At 40.5% G+C, this 24,118-nt stretch overlaps 1 protein-coding gene across 1 annotated transcript in view; it reads left to right on the forward strand.

Moving 5' to 3' along the window:
• Positions 1 to 1,116: 1,116 nt before the first annotated feature.
• The window catches only part of LOC101854890 (zinc finger CCCH domain-containing protein 13), a 28,146-nt gene continuing 5,144 nt past the window's right edge, over positions 1,117 to 24,118 (forward strand). The window contains exons 1-10 of the mRNA XM_005105436.3: positions 1,117 to 1,276; positions 7,368 to 7,606; positions 7,879 to 8,049; positions 8,687 to 8,962; positions 9,889 to 10,065; positions 10,723 to 10,871; positions 13,888 to 14,128; positions 17,010 to 17,162; positions 18,523 to 18,605; positions 19,694 to 20,074. Of these exons, the coding sequence (XP_005105493.1) occupies positions 7,445 to 7,606; positions 7,879 to 8,049; positions 8,687 to 8,962; positions 9,889 to 10,065; positions 10,723 to 10,871; positions 13,888 to 14,128; positions 17,010 to 17,162; positions 18,523 to 18,605; positions 19,694 to 20,074 (1,793 nt within the window). The 5' untranslated portion in view covers positions 1,117 to 1,276; positions 7,368 to 7,444. The remainder of the gene's footprint in view (positions 1,277 to 7,367; positions 7,607 to 7,878; positions 8,050 to 8,686; positions 8,963 to 9,888; positions 10,066 to 10,722; positions 10,872 to 13,887; positions 14,129 to 17,009; positions 17,163 to 18,522; positions 18,606 to 19,693; positions 20,075 to 24,118) is intronic.

The raw sequence follows: 24,118 nt of genomic DNA on the forward strand, positions 1-24,118 counted from the left end.
AGAGAGAGAGAGAGAGAGAGAGAGAAAGGGAGGGAGGGAAGGAGGGAGAGAAAGAAAGAAAATACTAATTGAGATTGATCAATCATTTATTTTGTACTTGAATATCAAAATAGATACAAGAAATTACTCCAGAAGATCAATAACTATGTCACAAATAAAAACAAGCATGCTTACTGATAGGCATCTGTGCACACGTACACACTCAGTGAAACCCGTGAGCAATTTACACACATATTCACGTTTTGAACCTTCCAAATTAATTCGACCTCAGTTTAACTTTTTCGAGTACTGCTAACATATTGCTTTTTTATTCCTGGATAGGGAGGGGGGGGGTGATGTTTGTTCTCGTAAATTCTCAAAATACTTTTGAGTTGGGGATGCATGAGGGGAGGGAGTGACAATTGCTCTCTACTGTCTGAGACAGAAGAAAAACAACCAATCAGCCCAAGCAGTCCTAATTAAATTTAAAAACACATATTTGTGTTAACGTGAACTTGGACCCCCAGTGTGGAACTATCATTTGGGGTCACCGCTCTATGCAAGGGCCACATTTGAGTCGCCATGATGCTGTGCGAGGGAGGGGCTTTTGGGGATAATGCAAGGAGGTTGTGAATATAATAATATAAGAAATTCTTTGTTAAGTCCTTGGGGTAACGGGTTCCAATGTAGGAAATGTAGAAGATGGTGCTAACTTGTACTATTGATAGTACAGGTACAAGTCAATGGGGATAGGCCATGTCACAGGTTAGACTTCTACTAGATCTAGTACATTGTATTACCAAGAGCTGGGGAATTATATCAATAGGCCTATCAATGTTACGTGTATAAAACCTACAACAGTGGTAGGAAAACAAAAAAGAGAACAAACTTTCAACGAACTTTCAAAGTATTTTTAAGCTTTGCGAAAAGTAGAATAGGTTGAGCTGTCAAGTATATTGCCCGCTTTATGATTAAATATCTTTGGTGCATCTTATTTGCATCCATACCACAAAAAAGCAATTAGGCCTACATTATGAAAAAACAAAAAACAGATTAAATAAAATATCGCCCCAACCGAAGGACGGAATAAACGGATGCGGAAGTTGAAATCGATTGACTGGGTTATCGTTCGTTCCTCTCAGTTTCTCAACCACTGGACTAGATCTCGATCAAGCCCCAGTGGATGCATTCTAAGTCGATTGAATGAGAACGTCCTAATGATGTTGTGACGATGGGAATCATCAGTTCTACAAACACGTCACCTTGTGTTGATAGGGGATTTTTGCGACTAACTACGGTCAGTAGAAATGAATACACTTTGGCGTTTTCCTAACCTGCTCTAATGACTAATGAAGTAATGTTTTGCTTCCATTTCCATCCCTTTCCATGACATGAGTATGAGTTTCATATTTCAATTTCATGATCTTAATTTCCTTTCAAATCAATGTGAAAAACTGTTTGTGCAGACGGGAGAACTTCCGTAACGAGCGACCACTTTGAGACAAAGCAGAATTGAGGGCTAGGGGTTTGGGTTAGGGTTAGGCCTCTTGTCTTAGACTTTTTATTGTGTTTGAGTTTGAGGTGAGGAAGTGGCTATGAGAATAGAAAAACGATCTACCTCTCACCCCGGGTGCGAAACAAGACCTGCTTTTCCTCATTTTGAAATACTTTCTATCGATGTGGATGATCAAATTGATAAAAGCCAAGAAAAAATTACGTTATAGCACAAAAGTAAGCTAATTTGATCGTCTTCAAAGATGCTATGGCTATTATTTCACTGTTCGAATCGAGCCGAACGACGCGGGTCGCCATTTTGTTTTGCCCTGAAGTTCTCGCAAGATCTACTCCTCCCCTCTCTCTCTCTCTGTCTCTTTCTGAATACTGTCTATTCGGTGTGGACGATCTAAATTGACCAAAACAATGTTAAAAAAGGCCACCTCTATTCTCACCCGGAGTGAGAATAGTGCAGGCGAGTCTTGTGGCTATTCTCACCCGGTGCGCGTTCACCAAATTTTGCGTTCACCCTAAACCACAGAATTCTACTCTGTGATCACAGAAAAATTGTAGAATTCTGTGCCGTGAACAGACGTTCCATTACAACTAGCCTACTAAATGCGTACAATTTTGTCTGTGGGCAGTGGAGAGAGAGAGAGAAAGAGAGAGAGGAGTAGCGCGAGAATTTCCGGGCAAAACAAAATGGCAACCCGCGTAGTTCGGCTTGGTTCGGCTCGATTCGAAAAGTTAAATAGCCGTAGCATCTTTGTAGATAACCAAATTGATTTACTTTTGTGTTTTAACATCATTTTTTAACTTTGTTTTGGTCAATTTGATCGTCCACACCGATAGACAGTATTCAGAAAGAGACAGAGAGAGAGAGAAGCGGGGAGGAGTTGATCTTGCGAGAAGTTCCGGGCGGGTGAGAATAGCCACTTTTGTTAAAAAATGATGTTAAAACATAAAAGTAAATAAATTTGGTTGTCTACAAAGATGCTACGGCTATTTAACTTTTCGAATCGAGCCGAACTTCGCGGGTCGCCATTTTGTTTTGACCGAAAGTTCTCGCGCTACTCCTCTCTCTCTCTCTCTCTCTCTCTCTCTCTCTCTCTCTCTCTCTCTCTCTCTCTCTCTCTCTCTCTCTCTCTCTCTCTCTCTCTCCACTGCCCACAGACAAAATTGTACGCTTTTAGTAGGCTACAGTTGTAATGGAATGTTTGTTCACGGCACAGAATTCTACAATTTTTCTGTTATCACAGTGTAGAATTCTGTGGTTTAGGGTGAACGCAAAATTTGTTGGCCTAGATCTAAGCTATAACGATGAACGCGCACCGGGTGAGAATAGCCAAAGGCTGATGTTAGGGGACCGTACGCCCCAATAGCGCTTGGCGCTAGGGGACCGTACGCCCCCATAGTGTTTGGCGCTAGGGGACTGTATGTCCTACCTGCGCTAAGGCGTGGTGTTACGGGACCATAGGCAGATGTGCATGCATCTGGACTTTGCAAAAATACAGGAGGAAAACGGCCAGTTTAACGAAGCTCCTGACGTAAGGAGTTATTACTAGGAGAATGTTTAAAATGTCTGAATACAATTGTGAGGTATATCTAGATCTAGTGGCCGTGGGTGAACCAAAATTTGAAATTTGTTCACGTCTGCACCCACGTTGTTTGTTATGTGTCAATAAAAGAAATCAAAGAGAGGGAGGGAGAGAAAGAGAGAGAGAGAGCGAGAGAGAGAGAGAGAGAGCGAGAGAGAGAGAGAGAGGGAAAGAGAGAGAGCGGGAAAGAGAGAGAGAGAGAGAGAGAGAGAGAGTGTGTGTTTGTGTGTGTGTGTGTGTGTGAGAGAGAGAGAGAGAGATGGACAAATTTACACAAACGCCGGAAATTTACTCACTTTTGCATGAGAGAACACGCTTGAGCACGCACACAGTTGTGATAGCGCGCAAGACGCAAGATCAACTCACATTCAGTGACAATAACAATAACATGAAAAGAAAGGGGGGGAAAAGACAGCTTGGGAAAGGTAGATGAAGAGCAGAGCAAACTATTGTAGAGACTTGACAGAACGTCGGGTTGTGAACTAAGCACCGACGAATTAAAGTTTATTTGCAAGCGCATTACACATAATATTATACGCCTGTCCACATTAATAATAACTGGACTACTTTTGCGCGCAGGTGCCGTGTAACTATAGAGCGGTCAAAAATTCATGGTGCAACTTTTCCTCAAATATCTCTTTTAACGGGAGAATCATTGTCACCCATACTTTGCACAGCAGTTTGTATTAAAAAATGTCTTAAAACCGAATCATATTTTTCCACAACAATTGAGGCTCGATAAAAAAAATGTTCTTCATAAATTTATATACAATACTAGGCCTATAAATCTCCATCACGCGAAAAATGTGATTGTTCATAGCACTTCTCGCACACATTTTGCATACGCATATGGCCTATGTCATAGCTCGCCAATGACACTTTTTAGTGGCAAAACTTCATACAAAAATGTTTTTTATGATGAACACATTCTTTTTACACTAAAGGTTTCCTCCTAAACATACGTTCAATGAGCATGCATGCTATTGCGATTGGAAAACAATGACAGACTTGCTTTTAAAAGCCATATTGCCGGAGCTGTAAAATTTTTAAAATTTGCAGAAACAATCGACTGGGATTTTTTATTAGAACTTATTAAGGAATTTTCTAGAATACAGTGAGCAGGAGTTTGAAACAATATTCACCTGTTAAGACAAATTGATATAAGTTATAAGTCACTGTGCAAAAGTTGGAGCCTATGTTCGATAGGTAAGGAGATATTTCACAATAAGTTGCGCCGTGCATTTTTTACAGCACTATAGGCGTAAGTTGGTATACTATGAATTTAATGTGTACTCTTAACTCATATTCCACGCAAGGCGTTACCTGATTAATGATCTCTTCTCGATCTAATAGCATAATTATACCCTGCCGACCCTATCGTTTGCCCCCACATTCCCTTCGCCAACTCGTCCCACCCCCCCCCCCTCTCTCTCTCTCTCTCTCTCTCTCTCTCTCTCTCTCTCTCTCTCTCTCTCTCTCTCTCTCTCTCTCTCTCTCTCTCTCTCTCTCTGTTCCCCCCCCCCCCTCTCTCTCTCTTTCTCCCCCCCCCCCCTCTTTGATTTCTTTTATTGACACATAACAACATGGGTGCAGACGTGAGCAAATTTTAAATTTTGGTTCACCCACGGCCACTTGATACCTCACAATCGTATTCAGACATTTTAAACATTCTCCTAGTAATAACTCCTTACGTCAGGAGCTTCGTTAAACTGGCCGTTTTCCTCCTGTATTTTTGCAAAGTCCAGATGCATGCACATCTGCCTACGGTCCCGTAACACCACGCCTTAGCGCAGGTAGGACATACGGTCCCCTAGCGCCTAACACTATGGGGGCGTACGGTCCCCTAGCGCCAAGCGCTATTGGGACGTACGGTCCCCTAACAATAGCCATAGCCAAAAGACTCGCCTGCACTATTCTCACCCCGGGTGAGAATAGAGGTGGCCTTGAGGTGATCTTATACTTTAGCACGTTAAATTCTTCAATTGAGGACTTCCGAAACGAGCGACCGCTATCAGATCTGGATCAAAATTCTATGTCATCAAGATGGAAGGACTTCCGTAACGAGCGACCACAATGAGACAGAGCAGAATTGAGGGGTAGGGGTAGGTCTAGGGATAGGGTTAGGGTTAGGCCTCTTCTTTATTGTGTTTGATGGGGTGGTTGCTCGTTACGGAAGTCCTTCCATCAAGATTATACTCAATGGCTTCCAAAATCATGATGGAAGACTGAAAACCACTGTTATACGATCTGTCCATGACAAAATTACGGTAGTTTGCATATTTTTAGGCCCAGTTCAAAGTTTTGAAGGTCTGAGTCGGGGATTAGTAGACTTTGGGAGTTTAACGTGCTAAAGTATAAGATCACAGTGTTTGAATCAAAGTTTGATGGGGTGGTGGCTCGTTAGGGAAGTCCTTCCGTGCCGTGCAGACTGTGGTGTCTGTGGTGTGGACCTGTCACGGTAAGACTAAAGAATACTGGACCAGGGGATTGGGATTAGGCCTACTTTTGCCTATTCAACCTTAGGCCTTAGGAATGTATGATTTGGGGAGGACTTCCGTAACGATAACGAGCGACCACTATAAGACAGAGTAGAATTGAGGGCTAGGGGTAGATCTAGGAGTGGGGTTAGGGTTAGGCCTCTTCTTGGTATTTTTATAGAAGCACTCCCGTTTCGCGTCACATCCACTAACGGAAGTCAGCTCTTTCACCACTTTAGTGCCGTCGGATATATACGAATAAGGTCAGGTTTTTTAAAGTTAAGGCCTCTTCTTTATTGTGTTTGTTGGGTTGGTCGCTCGTTATGGAAGTCCTTCCATTATGATTTGGCCACCTTGGATTCTTACCTCAGCCCGGGTGAGAATGACCCATGTCTCGCTATTCTGACCCCTCCCCCACCTGGTGAGAATATCTCCCTCCCCAGTGTGGGCATGGGGCGAGGACTCCCCCCTGACCTCTCGCAGGCGATAAAATCACCTAGGCCCGCATGTGGTTAGGAATGAATAATAATAATAATGTTAAAACATTTTTCGCCTCTCCAGTAAAAAAAAAAGGCTCTCTACTGACACTGAGCGGGGTGTGGGACCGGCCACCGGCCCGACCATTCGTTGTTTACACTCTTTTTTTAAAAAATGAAGGCTGGCCTCTTTTCACCCAACTCATTATGATGGTTCAAGGAACAGAGTTTGAAAACTGTGAACAATATCCCAGAAAACGACTGATAAAAAACTCTGAACTGGTCGCCGACTGTCAAATGCACAGCCAATGGCAGTAATAAATGTTGCACTAGTGGACTGTAGTCACCAGTAGTTTAAAATATGGTTATTCTCACGTCAACGATGCGCACGGAAGGGAGAGGGTATGAGTTGTCAGGACCACTGGTCGTGATGCATGCTGAGAGGGTTAATAAATCTCTCAATACTCTTAAAATAGTTTGGTGTTATTTTTTTTACCTCTGATATAGGGTCGGTGGAATTTTATAACGAGCGACCACTATGAAACAGTAGAATAGAGGGTTAGGGGTTGGGTCAGGGTTAGGGATAATTTAGTCTCTTCTTTATTATTGACAGTGTGTTTGTCGTGGTGGTCGCTCGTTATGGAAGTTCTCCAATTTTGAGAGGTCCATATGAATATGATATTGCAGGTATGGGGCGTGGGAGTGGAATTAAGGGATAAAGGAGAAAGTCTGTCTCTTATCCTTTGCTGCTGGTTACAGTACAGTCATCCACCTCTGCACATTTTATGAACATTTGCTGGATTTGAGTTTTAAATGAATGCATGTATGAGGGTAACCTTTACTTTAACCCTTACTTTATTACCCAAATTTTCATGTGAATAAAATAAAGTGTGCAGATTTGGAAGCTAAAGCCCTTGGCTTTGTCCCATGCATATGCCATAGATGGTAGAGGCAGCCCAAAACCTGTAGACCTACACCTTGGCCTTTCAGAGGCACCTGTTAATGAGAAATGATTTGATTTCCTTTTCTTCCAAAATAAATGAAAACAAGAAAATTTCTAGCATGAGAACTAGCACTCTGTCAATAGCCATTTTCTTTTGACCTAGTCCCTGTCATACCTGGAATTTAAAAAAAATAATAATTGCTTTAATAATTCAGACATCTTTTCCCCTTTTTCCAGGAGTGGCCATCTTAGCTCGAGATGTAGATCTATGTTATTTGTTATGCTGATTTGCAGAAAAGCTATTGCGGCCTAATTATAAAGTAAACTGTGCACTTAATTTTGTTTATTGACAAAAATGCTATCTTGAAGAATATATTGAAATAGTTTTCATCAATTTCAGAGAGTGACATCAAGCTGACATACACTGAAGTGTAAGGATCTTATCTGAGGGAAGGCATACAAGAAAAAAGAAGAACAATGGCGAACACAACTGTGTGTACAGACACATCTGAAGCTGTTGATCTCTTCGAGCCTCAAAATCTGTTCTTGAAACCAATTGCCAAGGTCAACATCTGTGTGCAGCTGCCTCAGCTGAAGGCTGCAGGGAAGACAATCTCAAACTGGGAGGTTATGGAAAAGGTTTGTCTAGTTTGGGGTTTCTTTTTTTCACTATAACTTTATTAATTAAGTAATTTCCCTGGAAAGGGAACAAAACTTTTACCAGCACCCTTTGTTGGGATGTTGTGTCCTATTTAGCCCATGTTGGGCCTGACGAGAAAGATCAAGCAAACGATAAATGATCTAGATAGTGTGATTGAAGGTATGTAACATACAATGTGCAGACTTGTGAGGACTTTTTAACCTGCTGGTAATACTGGTATTGAATGACATGATTTTTTTTTCTCTTTCAGCTCAAACACATGGTTCGCCCTGAGGTATTCCTTACCTTGAAGATTTTTAAAAGCACCATGGAATTCATCCGTTTGGAAGGGGAAATTGAAAATAAAAGCAAAATTCACAACATCATCTTGAAACTTGATGGCAAGACCATTAAGCTCAGTGGATTCACTGACATTCTCAAGGTATTTATTAAAATTATTATTTACTATTGAGCTAAGAAACGTCTTGAGAGAGAGAATTTGGCCTCTTTTTATTTTAATGTGTATGATCATTTTGGAAATGTATTCTGTCGTGGTCTTTCTGGATTAAGAGATTTATTGAGTTTCCAAGTCCTCTTCATTTAGATGATTTTATAATTCCTGACTATGTGTTGCAACAATAAGATAAAATAAGTGAAAGGTCTTATCCATTTTTTTGCATGCTGCCATTCACAGCAGTAAAAGACAAATGTACATGTACAAAGAACCCAAATGATTTATGCAGATGACATACAGTGTGTCTTTTATTCCCAAACCACAATTAATGACTCTCTCTGTACCATGTCCACATAAGAGAAGCACGACAAGTCCACATAAGAATAGCAATCCCCCCCCCCCCCCAAAAAAAAACAACAACAAAAACGCACACACACACACACCCTGCTCGTTTTTTCTGTCATACAATTATGCTGAATTAGTGGTTATTATTTTCACTCTCTTCCCTTTTTTCCTAATTAATTTTTATTGATGAGAAGAAAATCTTCAATGAACAATAAATTGATAGGAAAAGACTTGTGAAGCTTCCACTAAATCAGTCCTATTTTGTGTCTTATGACTGAAGGTGAGAGCAGCAGAGGCTAAAGTAAACTTCCCAAGCCGCCACGATTGGGACTCTTACTTTCGAGACGCAAAAAACATGAACGAAATGCGCCCAGGTGAGCGCCCAGATACAATCCACCTCAAAGATCTTCCAACCCGCTGGTTTTCCTACAGACGTTCTGACAGGGATGGAGAGAAAGAGTTACAACCATGTGAAAGTGTGGTGAAACGGGTTTTTCAAAGTTTTGGAGATATCCGCTGTGTGGATATACCTATGCTGGATCCTTACCGGAAGGAAGTAAGTGATGACAAAGTTACAAGGTTTTCTGTGTGACAGTAGGAAAAAAGTGTTGTCAAATTCTTTATTTATGAGAACTTTATTTTTCTACACAGCTTCTGTATGTGTGCGTGTTGGAAGTGAGTGGATTTTGCAGATCATCGTCTTCCGGTGCCTTGCCGACTGGCGTGTGAGATCATGGACCTCCACTTCCATCTGTCTTGCGTTGCAGCTATGGTGTCTGTTGTTCTTGCTGCTCCCAGCCATGTTGTCAACTTGTCCAGTATCTTTTCCCTCTGTCTGCCATGTTGTCAACTTGTCCAGTATCTTTTCCCTCTGTCTGCCTCTGCCTCTCTTTCCATCAAACTTGCCTGTTGTTACAATATTCTCCTATGCTTCTTTCCACATTGAGCGAAGACGGGATTGGGTTTTCGCATTTTTCCTTATTAAACAATTTAATAAATCAGCATAATTTTTGTATGAAGCTTTAGTTTTATTGTTTTCCTCTCCGGAAATAAAGATTTTCAAAATACGAAAATTGTTTTCAATGAAAAACTACTTTCACTTTGGCACTCTATGGAGTCCTAGAGACCTGATGACATCTTTTGACTTCCCTTATTATCAAGAAATACTAGATCTAGCAATGTTTGAGAGCTTTTCAATCCAGTATCATTATAATTAAGGAAAATAAAGATATCTTGATCTTGTCCTCATATTTTTGTGTTAAAGTAAAGTAATCTATACTTTTGGTGTAATTTTCTGTCACAATCAGTGAGCAGAAATGTTTCCCGAAATTATTATAATTACAAATAATTGTGCAGTTTGCCATACTTTTGTGGATCCTGAAAAGCTGTGTTTGCACTTTTTTTGTATGTTGGGGAGAATCAGGTGGGAAAAAAAAGAAATGCCAGTTGCACACAATGTTTCTGACATGAATTTTTCCTCAGGTCTGTGCCAATTTGAAGAAGAGCTCCATCCAAACATTTTCTTTTGGCCAAGATCTAACCTTCGAATGTTTCATCCAGTACATGGATTATATCAGCTTTGTCAAAGCAATGGATTCCCTCCGTGGCATGAAACTCCTGTATAAGGGGGAAGACAAAGCTCTGACTGCTATTGTCAAAGTAAGTACGGCTGATAATTTTTCAAAAATTTGTTTATTTGCAATACACATTCATTTGCCATAGTTGGTTAGTCACCTAATCTTAATCTACTGAGGTTCTGGAGACTCCTGTTTTCTTCTGCCCAAACTCAGATTTTTAGATAGGAATCTGAGGAAAACTCCCTATTTTTGGTCTTGGAATGGTTGGCAGGTCTGCGTCTTATTGAAAGAACACAGTGTACATCTCAACTGCTCAGTGTAAGTCTCTATCATATGTCAGTTTTCAAATAGAGTATGGCAGAGTCTTACACTAAGGCGTCGATCTTTTTATTGACAATATTCTGCTAATCATTTGTGAGGTGTGCTGACAAAATTTCTCGGATTTGAGCATCATGGAAATTGATACATCAACTTGATAGGTGAAGTTTGTACAATTTGTGAGCTTGGAATAGTAAAAGACACAGTAAACTTGAACAAAATGGCATCAATTGAAAATCTATAAATCTGACCCCCAGTGTCGATTTTCATCCGATCTCTCCATTCTTGGATCGTGAGAAGTAACTCATTTTGTCAGCACATCTCACATTTTATTGTTCCTAATTTTTCAGAGTACATGATGTTCACTTCTATTTGTATATATTCCCTGATGGTCTTGTTCTGGGATTCATTTTTTTTGCAGGTTGATTTTGACAAAACGAAGCATTTGTCTGAGAAAAATATCCGCAGACGGCGGATTGAGAGAGAGAAACTGGAAAAGCTAGAAATGGAGCGATTAGAGAGAGCAAGGCGAGAGAAGGAAGATGAAGAGAGAAAAAAAGAGGAAGAAAGGTAAGCTGTTATTCACCGCTCTGATTTGGATAGGTTTTTCAGACTATCAGGGTCCCCACCAGGTCGGGAAATTGGGAAAAAGTAGGGAATTTTGAGATAGGTAGGGAAAAATTCGGGAATTTTGTGATGGGTCGGTAAGTCGGAAAAGGATAGGGCCTGTGTAATATTAGTAGTGTGGCTATCTTGACAGTATGGATGATGAATCATGAAGAGGAAACGTAATTGAACCATTATCACGGCGGCAGGCGGAAGTATCTGACACCGAGGCTCGATCGGGAAGAATCAAGATCTACTTTCGCTTTCATTTACCACCCAGATATTTTCCGGTTATAGTCTGATAGATAACACAACATTAATTTGTAAGATGCAGGTTGTGCATTACGAACGCTGTGTGGCCTTGAAAACAAATCAATATTAAAAATTTGTCCTCTGCTGTCACTTGTGAAAAAAGAAAAGAAAGTCATACAAGCGTCTTGTCACGTTCGCCATCGTGACCGGTCAATGAACCTGTGAGTGTGAGTACCGGCGGTCTGAGCGCTCTGAAGTATAGGACTTCGGAATTGGGGGCGGGGGGGGGGGGGTTGCTTTTTTGAAATAAGATACACTCAGGGAAGGGGATGGGGAGGGGGGAGCAACACTAGAGGTCAAAAACTTAACTTGGAAGCAAATTTTTAGTATTTAGAATTTTGAGAACTAGCTTACTATAAGAGCTCTCTGCAAAGGGAGCGTTGGTGCAGGCCTTGTGTGGAATCGGGATCCGTCGGATCATGCCTTGTTATGGAAATAAAGTGTTCGCGTTTCATTGGATGGGGTGATTGTTGTTTATATCTATATTTTAGCTTTCTGTTCAAGATTGTCAGATTTTCAGTGTCACTGTATCTTGCCCTCCCTCAGTTCTTACACCTCTCACACTGAATAGGTCTACTTGAGCCATTCTAGTTATTACACTAACATTACTCTACTTTGAGTTTGAGCAATAGTTTTCATCTTCACATTTATAATATGAATCATGACACCCAGACTGGTTATTGACAATCGATATTCTGGTTCTAGGTCTTTTCTCAGGCTCACAACAGGATTCATAATTTAAATAGGGCCTATAGTTTATGTAGGCTAATATGATGAGGGGAAAATATAAATAAGTAAGAACAGACTGAAATACCAAAGTCACACAAGATCCCAGTGCCACACTGACATGTTGTTGACTGGATATAGTGAACCTACGTGTGTGTGTGTGTATTCACAAACATGTACATATTAGATATAAATGGAGCATGTGCTGTCATTGTTATGTAGCACGCCCCTGGAAAATAGATGAGGCCCCTCCCTTGGAAAGTTGAGAAGCTGGGTTGGCAGTCATCCAGCATTATAATCATCTATTGTTTGAAGACTATACTACAAAATGTACATTTGCATTCATTTAAAGACATTTTGACTTTTTATCATTGATAGATGGGCTTTTTGGGGATCATTCTTGACGCACAGCGGCCTGATTTTTCCCTTGAATTGGGGTCTTGAAAAAAATTTGGGGGTCTTGAAAAAAAAATCCAGGAATTGGTGGGGACCCTGGACTATTCATACTTTGCTCTGATACAAATTCAGCTAGTGGCAGATGAGTTTTAAGTAAATCGTTTACAAGTCTTTCAAAACAATGCTGCTAGACTGATAATAAGAAGTAAAAAAACAAGACCATGTCACTCCACTATTAAAAGAACTGCATTGGCTCCCTGTTAAAGAAAGAATAATATTTAAAATCTGTGTCATGTGTTTCAAATGTGTAAATAAAACTGCTCCTTTTTATCTACAAGAACTTATCAGTATATATAAGCCTGGGAGATACCTAAGATCATCAAATGATAACACTGTACTTGTGATACCAGTAAAATCATACAAATCATATGGAGAGAGATCTTTCTCATGTCTTGGTCCATTTATGTGGAACAGATTACCCATGGAACTAAGACAGACAAGAACACTTTATAGCTTCAAAAGACATCTTGAGCATTTTCTGTTCGTACAGGCTTGTCCTTCATAAGCTTTTAATGTTATTTTTAATTATTGTTGTTCGGTGCCTATGTCTGAATGAAAATAGTCTGTGTGTGTGTGTGGAAATATATATTGCATGAGAAGGAAGGAAGTAGTAAGAAAGGTTTTGAAAATGGGTATTCCACTAATTCCAGTGTACAGCGCTTTGAGCTACTTTTTTGGAAATGCGCTATATAAATGTTCTATATTATTAAGTCATAAATCTCATCTCCGCTGGGAAAACAAGAGAATGGGAGGCTTTTCATTTTAAGACTTCTCTGTCGAGAAAACACCATGAAAATAGATGAAAACGAAAAAAGACAGGAAATCAGGGGAGCTGCTCATCATTACAAATTTGGCAGAATTGAAACAATTTGTTGGGGGGTTCAATTTACATACGATTGTTTGGCCTTTGATTACAATTTTCAAAAAATGTATTTACCATTCGGTTGCCTCAACCCATTCCCTCCTTCCGGGCGTATCAGGAGGAAACAGAGTCAAACCCCTTCTGTGTACCTCACTAAGCCACATGCAGCTGTTTAACTGTTTTGAGTCAATGCACCTTGCCCAAGAACACGCCATGGCATCCAACTTTTAATATTAAAGGCATTTCTCTGAGAACCTTGTCTTAATCAACAGATCGAGTGGTGGGTTGGCAGGTGCTCCTTCTTTCCTGTCAAACACGTGTCGTCTTTATCTCTTTTCCTTTTTTTTTTGTTTGTTACTCTCTTGTAACACCTTTAATCTTCAGCACCTATATCGCCTAATTGTGTTGCAAGTGCCGTAAAACTTTTACTAAAACAAAAAACAACAGCTTGATCATTACCTACTGTTGTTTTCCTCTTCATCTGTCTGCCCATTCACATGTTTTTGTAGACAAGTTCAAGAAAGATTATTTGAAACTGAACTCTTATGAGCCTTTTTTTTCGCCACTTATGAATTGACAGAATTGTACATGATTGATCTATTTTACCATTTTTCTGTTTCTAAGGAGGAAGAAAGAAGAAGAGGAAAGGGAGAGAGAGAGAAGGCGCCAAGAAAAACTCCAGAGAAAAGAAGACCGTAGAAAAGAAAGAGAAGAAAAGCGGCGGCAAAAGAAGTTGGAAAAGAAGCAAAAGGAGGAGGAGGAACGCATGCAATACAAAATAGCTTTGGAGGAAAGAAGGCTTCTTATTGCACAGAGAAAGTTGGAATCCTTACGGATCCTCTCGGAGCTGTTTGAAAGAATAAAGGTACGCTTGGTCTGCTTTGTGTTCATTCTGACGTGCGTGGGTCCCAAAATGTTTCATGTCAGATCTATGTAAATGGGCGGACTTAACACCCCCTTTTCAGCAATGAAAGGTTATTTCAGAGGCAGGATTTTTTAAATTTAGCGTCCATCCTCAATGGGACTGGGCCAAATAGGCGCAGAGCCTTGAAGCTCCCCGAACAGTCCAAGTTCAAGGATTACCCGACTAGGGATTCACACCAGGATCATTCGCACTCTAGCTCAGCATGATACCGTGTCAGGTCTGTTGAATACATTTGTGACTATTCTTGAGAAAAGTGCCACTCAGTCAAAAGAAGTTCATTGGTATTTGAGATAACAGAGGGTAAATTTTTTTTTGTCATTCCTAAGAAGAAACTGGCTGTACTATCTCCAGCTTTTGCTGCTCAAAATATCTATGTTGAATCGTAGACTAATGCCCTGCTGACAAGTTATAATTTTGTGACTTTGTCTAAATAATATTGAGTCTCTTTCATCATGACCTTAAAAGTGTGCAAGATCTGAAATTGTGCAGTTTTAGGTTATAGTTGAAAGTTTGATAGGTTTGCCTAATTTTTTAGAATTATAAATACTATTGATCAGCCAAGAATTACAACATGTGAAATGCGATGCCTTTTTTTACCAAATCTCCTTGAATTTTAAAAATTTCTCCTTGAAACTTCCCTGAAACCTCCTTGAATTTGATGGGATGTTCATGGCAGGAACCCTGTACCTGGATAGATGGAGTCAGGGAAGCATTAACCACCCACGGCATCTCCATGACCCAAGCTCTCCGTCTGGCGACAGAGAGACGTCTCTTTCTTCCTGCGACACCCAAAAGGGTATAAGCGACGGATTAGAGTAAAAGTCCTTGAAAACTGCTTGAATTTGCTTTCAAGGAAAAATCTCCTTGAAAACTCCTTGAATTTGCGTTCTAGGAAAAATCTCCTTGAAAACTCCTTGAATTTTGCCAGATCGGACAGGAACACGTGTACAGGGTGACTGCCAAGCCCCCGGCCCCTGGAATTACCCAACAATTTGAAAAAAATCGCCGAGATTCGGAATGCAACGGGAATTTGAAGAAATCTGTAAATTGCCCCGTGAAAGACCCGCAGAAATACATAAAAGTACTCTAATATATTTGAAAACCAAATCCGATAACGTCCTTGAGTTCATTTTTGCCGGTCGCGAATGTGATATATTTATTCGGCCTTTCCCGGCCTGAGAGTACGTTACACGCGCACATGCGGTAATGGCGGCAACAAGTGGAAGTATGTGCGATACCGGAGCTCGATCGGGAAAATCAAGATCTACTTTCGCTTTCGTTACCACCCAGAAATTTGCCGGTAGGGCCTATAGTAGTCTGATAACGCCACATTTGTAACATGCAGGCTCTGCATAACATACGCTGTGTCGCCATGAAAATAAATAATTTGTCCTGTGCTGTCACTTGTGTGAAAAAAACAACAGAAAAAGAAAGTTGTACAAGCTTCTTGTCGGGCTCGCCATCGTGACCGGTCATTGAAGCTGTGCGTTTTCGTCACATCGTGAGTATCGGCGATGGTTGAGGTCACCAAAGTTCATGCAAAGTTTGAGCGCTGCGAAGTATAGGACTCGGGAATGGGAGGATTATTGATTTTTTTTAAAAGACACGCCGGGGGGGGGCTGGGGCTGGAGGTGGAAGGCAACACCGGATGACAACAAAACTGAACATGGAAGTTGGTAGATCTCGTAGATCTCTCTCTGCAAAGGGCGCGTTGGTGCACAGTCCTTGTGTAGAATCGGGATCCATCATACTCAAACCGTCTAAGCCATGTTCTTTTTACTATAGGGTTCCCGTTTCATTGTGTAGGTGATAGTAAATTATATGTATTGTATATTTTAGCTTTCTGTTCAAGATTCGCAGATTTTCAGTGTCACTGCATCTTGCCCTCCGGCAGTTCTTACACCTCTCGCTCTGAATAAGTCTACTTGAGCCATTCATGTTATTACTCTACTTTGAGCATAATTAATAATTTTTGTCTTTCACGTTTATTATATAAACCTTGACACCCCAACTGGTTCTTGACAGTGGATATTCTGGTTCTAGGCCTACCCTCAGGCTCAAAGCTAGATTCATTTTTATATAGTTTATATATTATAAGCGAATATGATGAGGGGAAAATATGAATAAGTTAGAACAGACTGAAAAGCCTAAGTCACAGTATCCCAGTGCCACACTGACATCATGTTGTTGACTGGATTCAATGTACCTACATGCGTGTGTGTGTATATATTATATATAATATATAAATGAAGCATGCACTGTCGTTGTTATGTAACATGCCCCTGGAGAATGGATGAGACCCCCCTCCCCCCTTGAAAATTGAGAAGCCGGGTTGGCAGTCACCCTGGGAACAGTTTTTCTAGGAAAATCGAAACTATGAATATGATATGATTCCTTTCGGACAAGTGTTGTTTTTTTTTTTTTAATAGGCTTTCGTCATGAATTTCTTGACCAAATCTCCTTGAATTAAAAAAATTTCTCCTTGAAACCTCCTTGAAAACTCCTTGAATTTGATGGGAAGTTCATGGCAGGAACCCTGAGTAAAGTAAATTGATCTGCTCATGGAGTGACACGATATGTTGCAGAGAAAGTGCTGTGTTTCACTGTATGATAGAAATAACAAAATGTAGTTCTGAGAATTCAACTGCATAGTCGTAGAATGATCTGCTCCTTCCAACTCTTTTTAGTGTTATTATGGTTATAATCTGTTTCAAACTAAAGTTGTCCTTTTTACATGGTGACTACAGCTCACAGAATCAAAGCTGTAAATATTATGACTTGCCATATTTCTCGGATATGAATCAATCCTTTTGTTTTTCAGGCAATCCGAGTGAAAAAGTATCTGGAGCAGAAGGAGAAAGAACTTGAAGAGGAGAGAAAACAGCAGGTGGAAGAAGAAAAGAAGCGAGTCCTGGAGGAAGAAATGAAGAAAGCGGAAGAGAAAAAGCAGAAAAAGATGAAACTCCAAGAACAGGTAGTTTAATAATGTCTGCTTGTAATTGTAAAATTGCTGTGAAACCTGTGAAAATAGCTGACTTTGTTATTCTGGTAACATATCCGAGATTTTGAGTTATAGTAATCAGGAGACTGTTTATACCTTTCAAAATCATCTCATCTTTCTGAATGACTCAAAGATGCTACAAGTTATTTCAGTTGTCACATCTGCATTAATTGAGCTCCTTCCGAAATGTCAGAAATGTAAAATCTAGGTAAATTTTTAACGATTTAATTGTCTTGCCATATACAGTCGAACCATTACGGCCACCTGTACAATCAGCCACTTTCCATTTCCCCCTTTACGCTTTTTCTATATAATTTAACTGTGTAAAACGGTCACCATGCCAACGCAGCGGCGGCCACCTTATTTCATCAACCCACTGTCAGATTTATATGCCTCAGACGGCCAGGCGTGGTTACTCATTGCCCGACGCTTTGTCATAAATTTTGAATCAGCCTCTCACGTTGTGGACAGGCCGTCATAATTCATTCACCTGTCGTTATTGTTGGTTCCTCCAGTTAATATTTACTCCGGTTGACCAATGTGTAGGCCTAACAATACATTTTCAACTGCTGCTGAGGGAAGCATGATCCATCATAACCTATAAGCCCCGCCCACAACTCAAGCACAAATCATGTGTGAGGTCACTGTTTTGTTTACCTAATCTGTAACAAAGTAACAATGGACGTTAACATGAACTTGTGACAGAAGCGTCGCTCGTTTTCCGAGTGGTGGCGGCCCGTGTGTTTGTTTTACCATGGGGCTAGGTCTTCATCATCTTACTTACATAATATTTCGTTTATTTTACCCTTGCACAAAATCAGGAAGTAAAAGAAAGCTTACCAACCAAGCAAATGAACAAAACAACACACAAAAAACCTTCTTACACCACCACCCACTCCTTTTTCTAAAGAAAACAAAACCCTTTTGATTTAGCCTTAAGGCAGTCTTAAGTCTGAGATCAGCCGCGATTTGGACCTCAGAAGAGAATGATTTGCTTTCTTCAGTTTGACCAGTCCTGCCTTAGACGGCCACCTGTGTTGTACAGCCACTTTTCTCCTTGACAATGGGTGGCCGTTTTACACAGGTTTGACTGTACTTGCTTAGTGTACAGTGTGAAATGTGAAACTGGTGTGTTTGTTTTTATTTTTTACATCGTCAGCTCATGAAGGGCTCTTATGTTACATTGGTCACTTTACTTTTTTGTGGTTTATGCAATTTTTGTTGTTGCTGTTGGTAGTAGTTTTTTTTTTTGATTAGCTGCACATTTAGCTTTACTAATATTGTACTATCTTTGTAATTATATATTTGTTTCTTATTTTTTCTGTGTTCTTAGGAGCAAGAATTAAGGAACAAAATCTTGAAGAACTTCAAAGCCAAAGAAGAACAGAAACAAGAAATGCAGAGGGAAGAGCTTCGGTAATTGCACAGCTTTTTGAAATTTTCAAATATTTTTGGGGGGGTCTCACTTGATGATTCTTTTTACTGCTTTTCCTGTGTGTTCCAGGTTCGTTTGTTTGTAAAACTCCTGGGCCTTCCAGGTTGAGGTAGTAAAGAGTGGGGAGTATGCTGATACCCTCCATATTCTTTACAAAATTGTAACAATCAGTCTGTTTCCTGGCGATAACATGGTGCTATTTCATCACTCAAACTAAAGCTTTTGTATTGTTTTGTTTTTTTGTTTCAGTTGGGGGGCAGGGGGGAGGGGGTTGAATTCAGTTAGGGAGGATAATTGACTCAGGATATCAAAATTTCCATGCCACACCAGCAGGATGTGCGATCCCCCTATGAGGATTAAAAATTTTGTTTCATTCCTCATTGACACTAGTAAGATTATTTTGGAAACGGGCTACCACACCCTTCCTGTCCAGGCCAATCTGGGCTGAGAAGGATGCAGCTTTTCAGTAGACAGACAGATACTAGACATAAATAACTTCACAGACATGGAATACAACTAATGTCTTTTGTGTAATGCAGCGAAGAGCGTAATCATTACACCGCAGACTTTAGTGCAACCCCTCTACTGCTGGAAAAGAACAGATGAGAATTAATACTCCCATGAACGTGTGCGTTGTTTAGTTTATTGTCTCCTTTTTCTTTCTTTCTTTTTCTACTTCTTCACTTGTCTTTGCTCTTGGCTCTGGACCAAGTGCTGCTCCTTCTAAAGAAATACATTGTGAGGGACTCGTGTGAAACGCATTTGTAGTGAATATTTTCAATCTGAGAGGTTATAAATTACTGATGCCCCTTCCAGCGTTACTGTTGTTCAGGAGGGGAACCTCTGGACTTGTTGTCATTCTCTAATAAAAGCAGATCAAGTAGGCAGAAAGCCTTTGAAATTCCAAAAATAAAATTCTAAAACACCCTATTGAGGATTTGAACAAGAACCATTTGTACCATAGCTCAGCTTGACACCGAGCAAGTTGAGGGTATGCCCTACATGGTTTGTACAATTTATCACGTTCTAATGGGAAGTGAAGCTGAGGTCTGTATTCTCATCTTTTCAGGAAAAAAATTGCTGGTACCAGAAAGCTTAAAAGTGCCGTAATCATGAAAAAAGCAGTTGCAAAAGCAGTCAAAAAGAGGAAGAATGAGCCAGGCAGCACAGATGAAGAGAGTGACGATGATGAAGAAGAGGAAGAGGATGATGACAGCAAAGATATGGGTATCAAAGCCAAAGACACATTGAAGTCCAGCAAAAGAAAGAGTGGTAATACAGGGTCTCCTGTCTCTAAGAGAATTTTCATTAGACGTGAGCCACTGAAAGCGGGGTCACAAGGTACCTCGTCAGCTTTAGGGCGGCAGAGCTCTGGGTCGGCCGTGTCTTCTGCGGAGGATTTCTCAGATGATGAAGATGAAGCAGATGAGAGAGAGGAGAAAGGTCAACGGTAAGTAGATTAAACTTTTATTCTTGCTTTAGCTTTAGCTTTTAGCTTTTAAGTTTGACCTTCATGCCATCCACCATTATTGAATGCGAACAAATGAGATTCCCTAAATTTGTAAATGGAAGATTAACATCCCATTCATAAGGCGCTGTGAAAATTATTTGGCAGGTGGGCAGGTTTTTTTCCAAAGCCTTTCAACGTTTCAACTTTCAGTGCATGGGATGACAGAAGGATAGGAAACAAGAGTAACGTTCTAGTGGCCTCTTTCAAACAACCTATCCTCTAGATTATAATAATTAACAGGAGTTTTGCTTTATATGTATTTTGATTAAGGAGTAAAATGATTTTTAGATATAAAGATTCCTTTTGTGTTGCTTCACTCTGTTGAAATGAAGGTGGGAAGTTATGGGGTTTGTTTTTCGAGGGGGGGATATTCTTTTCTGTGAGCTCTTGACATTGTTTTATACGGTATTCTGTTGTTGTTATTCACTGTACAGGAATGAAGACCGTGAACTAGAAAATGATTGGTGTCTTTTACTTACACAGTGAACTATTTTAGGGACTGACAAATGTGTTTGACACGTCCATTTTCGGGTAAACGGATAAACAAAAGCTTCAACAGATTTTGAAGAAAAAACAAGGGAAGTAACTGTGACTAAAAGATGTTCATTTTCAGTTTTCACTCACTCTCAAGCAAAAGAAATTACTAAACTTTGGCGGCTATTTTTTTTTTATTTGACCTATGAAACCAGGTGGCCCCCACCATCTTCAATCACCAATATCTCGATTTGTACCCAACATAAATGGATATTTTTTTTCCTTGAAAGCAAGGCGAATGGGTAGGCTTAAAGATAATGCCAATAACTCTATATGCCCAAAATTGACGAGTGCCTGATTCCACCTCGTCATGACACATACAGACGAACCTGCTCTAACGGCCACCTATACAAACGGACACTTTCCATTTCCTCCCTTGTGTTTTTTCTTTTAAATTTAACTGTGTAAAACAGGCACCTGTCCAAAGCGGCCGCGGCCACCTTATTTTAACACACAACCCCTGTCACACTAAGCAATAACACCTGTCTTAGACGGCCACCTTAGTGACTCCATTACGCTTTGTCATAAATCCAGCATTGGCCCCTGGCATTGTGGGCGAGCCGTCATGATCTAATCACCTGTTGTTGTTAGGTAGCCCCTCCAACTGATCATGTTGCGTAGGCCCCTCCCGTTGTTGACCAATAGGTAACAAAATTAATTTTCAGCTGCAGGTGAGGGAAGCGTGTGATCCCTCATAACCTAGAACTGCATGTTTGCCGACAATCGTCTGAAATCCGACAATGGCGAGGCGGCCGATGCTATCGCTAGGCCCACCTGTATCAGTCAATGTGCGAAGTGCGAGGCCTGGCCAACTGCCAGCGTCCCCCTTTTCTCCCATCGGCTTTGTCGTCACTTTCGTTTTCGTGCCGACTGCCGACGTCTGCGTTTCCAACATAATTGTCGGAACCTGAGTAGAAATGCGAATACAAAAAAGGACGACGACCTAAATTATCTACTTTCAGTTTCGTGCTGGAGCGGCCATTTTGAATTTTGTTTTGTTGACAAATTCAATTGTTCAGATCGTGTGGATTCATTCCAGTCTGACTCACTTAGATAATAGGATCTAGATCTAGATCTAGATTTATATAGTTCATTATAGACCTCAATGGAGGATTCATATTCCAATTCTATTTTGTCAAACCCTATCATAGGTTGTGCTGTAATATTAATGTTGGTAAAAGGCATTTCATCAGGTGCGTGAATTATTTATTTACTTAGAATTTAGACTCAGCTGAGCCCCTCTGTTCTGAACCGGATGCGGATTTCTAGTTCAAGGCCTATTCCTAGGTCCTATTCACTTGTTCTACAAGATCTAGATTTATTTAGTTTACTAGATCTATGTGGAGGATTCATATTCCAATTCTATTGTGTTATTGTATCAAACCCTATTATTATAGATCTAGCAATATGTAGATGTAGGCCATTATATTACGAAGTGACTATTTCTCCGAACGTTCGGAGAAATAGTGCCGATCTTTATTTCTCCGAACGGTTTCCGGCTTCCGGTCTCGTGATTTTTTGCCTATTTATTGCGAGAGTTCGGCGCCAACTTTCATTCTGCCCCTCTGGTCTGGGAAGGAACACCGCATGGCAAGTCCGCCTACATACACCCTTCAGTAACACCCACCGCACACCCACCACCATCATGCACATGTACACACACAAACATACACACACCAACTAAACATGATCAGTGAGCAACTTTTGAACGTATGACGAGCTGAGCTGTGGGTGGAGAGACAGTGTGAGTGGAAGAGCAGGTGAAAGGAAGAATGAACGAGTGTATCCCCAGGCGACAGCAAATACAAGACGAGGACACCGACGACCCCCCCCCCCCCCCCGGCCTGGTCCACAGCTCACGAATGAAAGGAATGTGGCTAAGGCAGTGCCTATATTATTGTCCATGGTTCGCAGGGTGCAAGGGAATGAATGAGATTTTCTTTGTATGTGCCTGGAGGGAGGGGGTGGGGTGTGAAAGTCATGCGGACGGGGAGAGAACACGGGAATTAAATGGATGAGTGAAACTGAAAGAGAGGAACGACTCATGAGCCCTGGAGTGAATGGATCCTGTGTTTCTATTTTTGTATACTTTGAACTGTCATGGTACTGAATAAAGGCTGAAATAAAGCCCGAAAAACACACACACACACACTCCTCACTCTCCACTTACACACTTACTACCACACACAGACACACTCACACACACACATGCATACACACACACACACACACACAGGATCAAATTTTTGGGTCTATATCTATGTCAATTTTCAAGGACTAGTCTAGAGATTTTTAGATGAGTGTAAAAACGTGAAAAAGAAAGGTTTCACAACCGAATGAAATCAAAATTAAAACAGCCCATAAACAACCACAAAAATTAACAAATAAGGGCGTGTGTCCACCTGTCCGAAGAAGATTGGCTGTTTTAACCATAAATGTGCATAATTTTTTTTTAAAGTACAGGATATTACATGTAAATTATGGAATCACACACATTAAGGGGCCTGCCAGTGTCAGTCCATGTAATCGGTTTTAGTGGAACGTACGCTCTAACATAACACATTTAAATATATATATATATATATATACACATGTATATATATTTAGAATCTAATGAAGGTAAGAACATCAAATTAAATGACGTTACACTATGCAACACCCCCCCCCCCCCCCCCTTTCCCTAACAAAAAAAATTGATAGAAAAACAAAACATCAGAACAATAACAAGAAAAAAAATTACACACTAACAAAATAAAACACCACGAAGAGTCAAAGAGGGAAAAATAAAAGTAACTGTAACGTATTCAACAAATCAACGTGGTGACAACAAATGACTTTTATTCCCCTACCAAAAAATGCCAAAAAATCGAGTCACGATTGATTGGTCGCGGCCGCGACAAACGCAGAAGCTAGTTCTACGTGTCATTATCAATAACCCTCCGTAGATCTAGATCTAGACAGCACACGAGTGAACACAACACATTAAGTTTAAGAGCAGCACCCTTCATAGGCAACACGTCATATCTGTAGCGAAAAACTGTTTGGAACTGTAGCATTTCTTTATATAAATATTTATTGCGGACATTTTTTTTGGACCGATTGAACCATATTGTATACGAACAATCTTTGGTATGCCTATACTCTATATAATATCCGAAATTTGCGGGAAAGGGTGTGATTTCAGAATGTTCGGAGAAATAGTGCCCAGCTTTATTTTCCCGAACGTTCAGAGAAATAGTGCCCAGCTTTATTTTCCCGAACGTTCAGAGAAATAGTGCCCAGCTTTATTTTCCCGAACGTTCGGAGAAATAGTGCCGGCCATTATATTATGCTCTTTGTAAGCCTTGTTTGTTTTGGAGTGTGGTTTTTTAATTTTAAAAATGTTTTTCATTTTGGACTTTTGCTGGCCTTTTCACATGAGGCTCGTTGCAGGTTCTTTTTTGGGGTAGG

The sequence above is a fragment of the Aplysia californica genome, unplaced genomic scaffold (assembly GCF_000002075.1).
Source record: "Aplysia californica isolate F4 #8 unplaced genomic scaffold, AplCal3.0 scaffold00470, whole genome shotgun sequence".
In the NCBI taxonomy this organism is placed as follows: Eukaryota; Metazoa; Mollusca; class Gastropoda; order Aplysiida; family Aplysiidae; genus Aplysia; species Aplysia californica.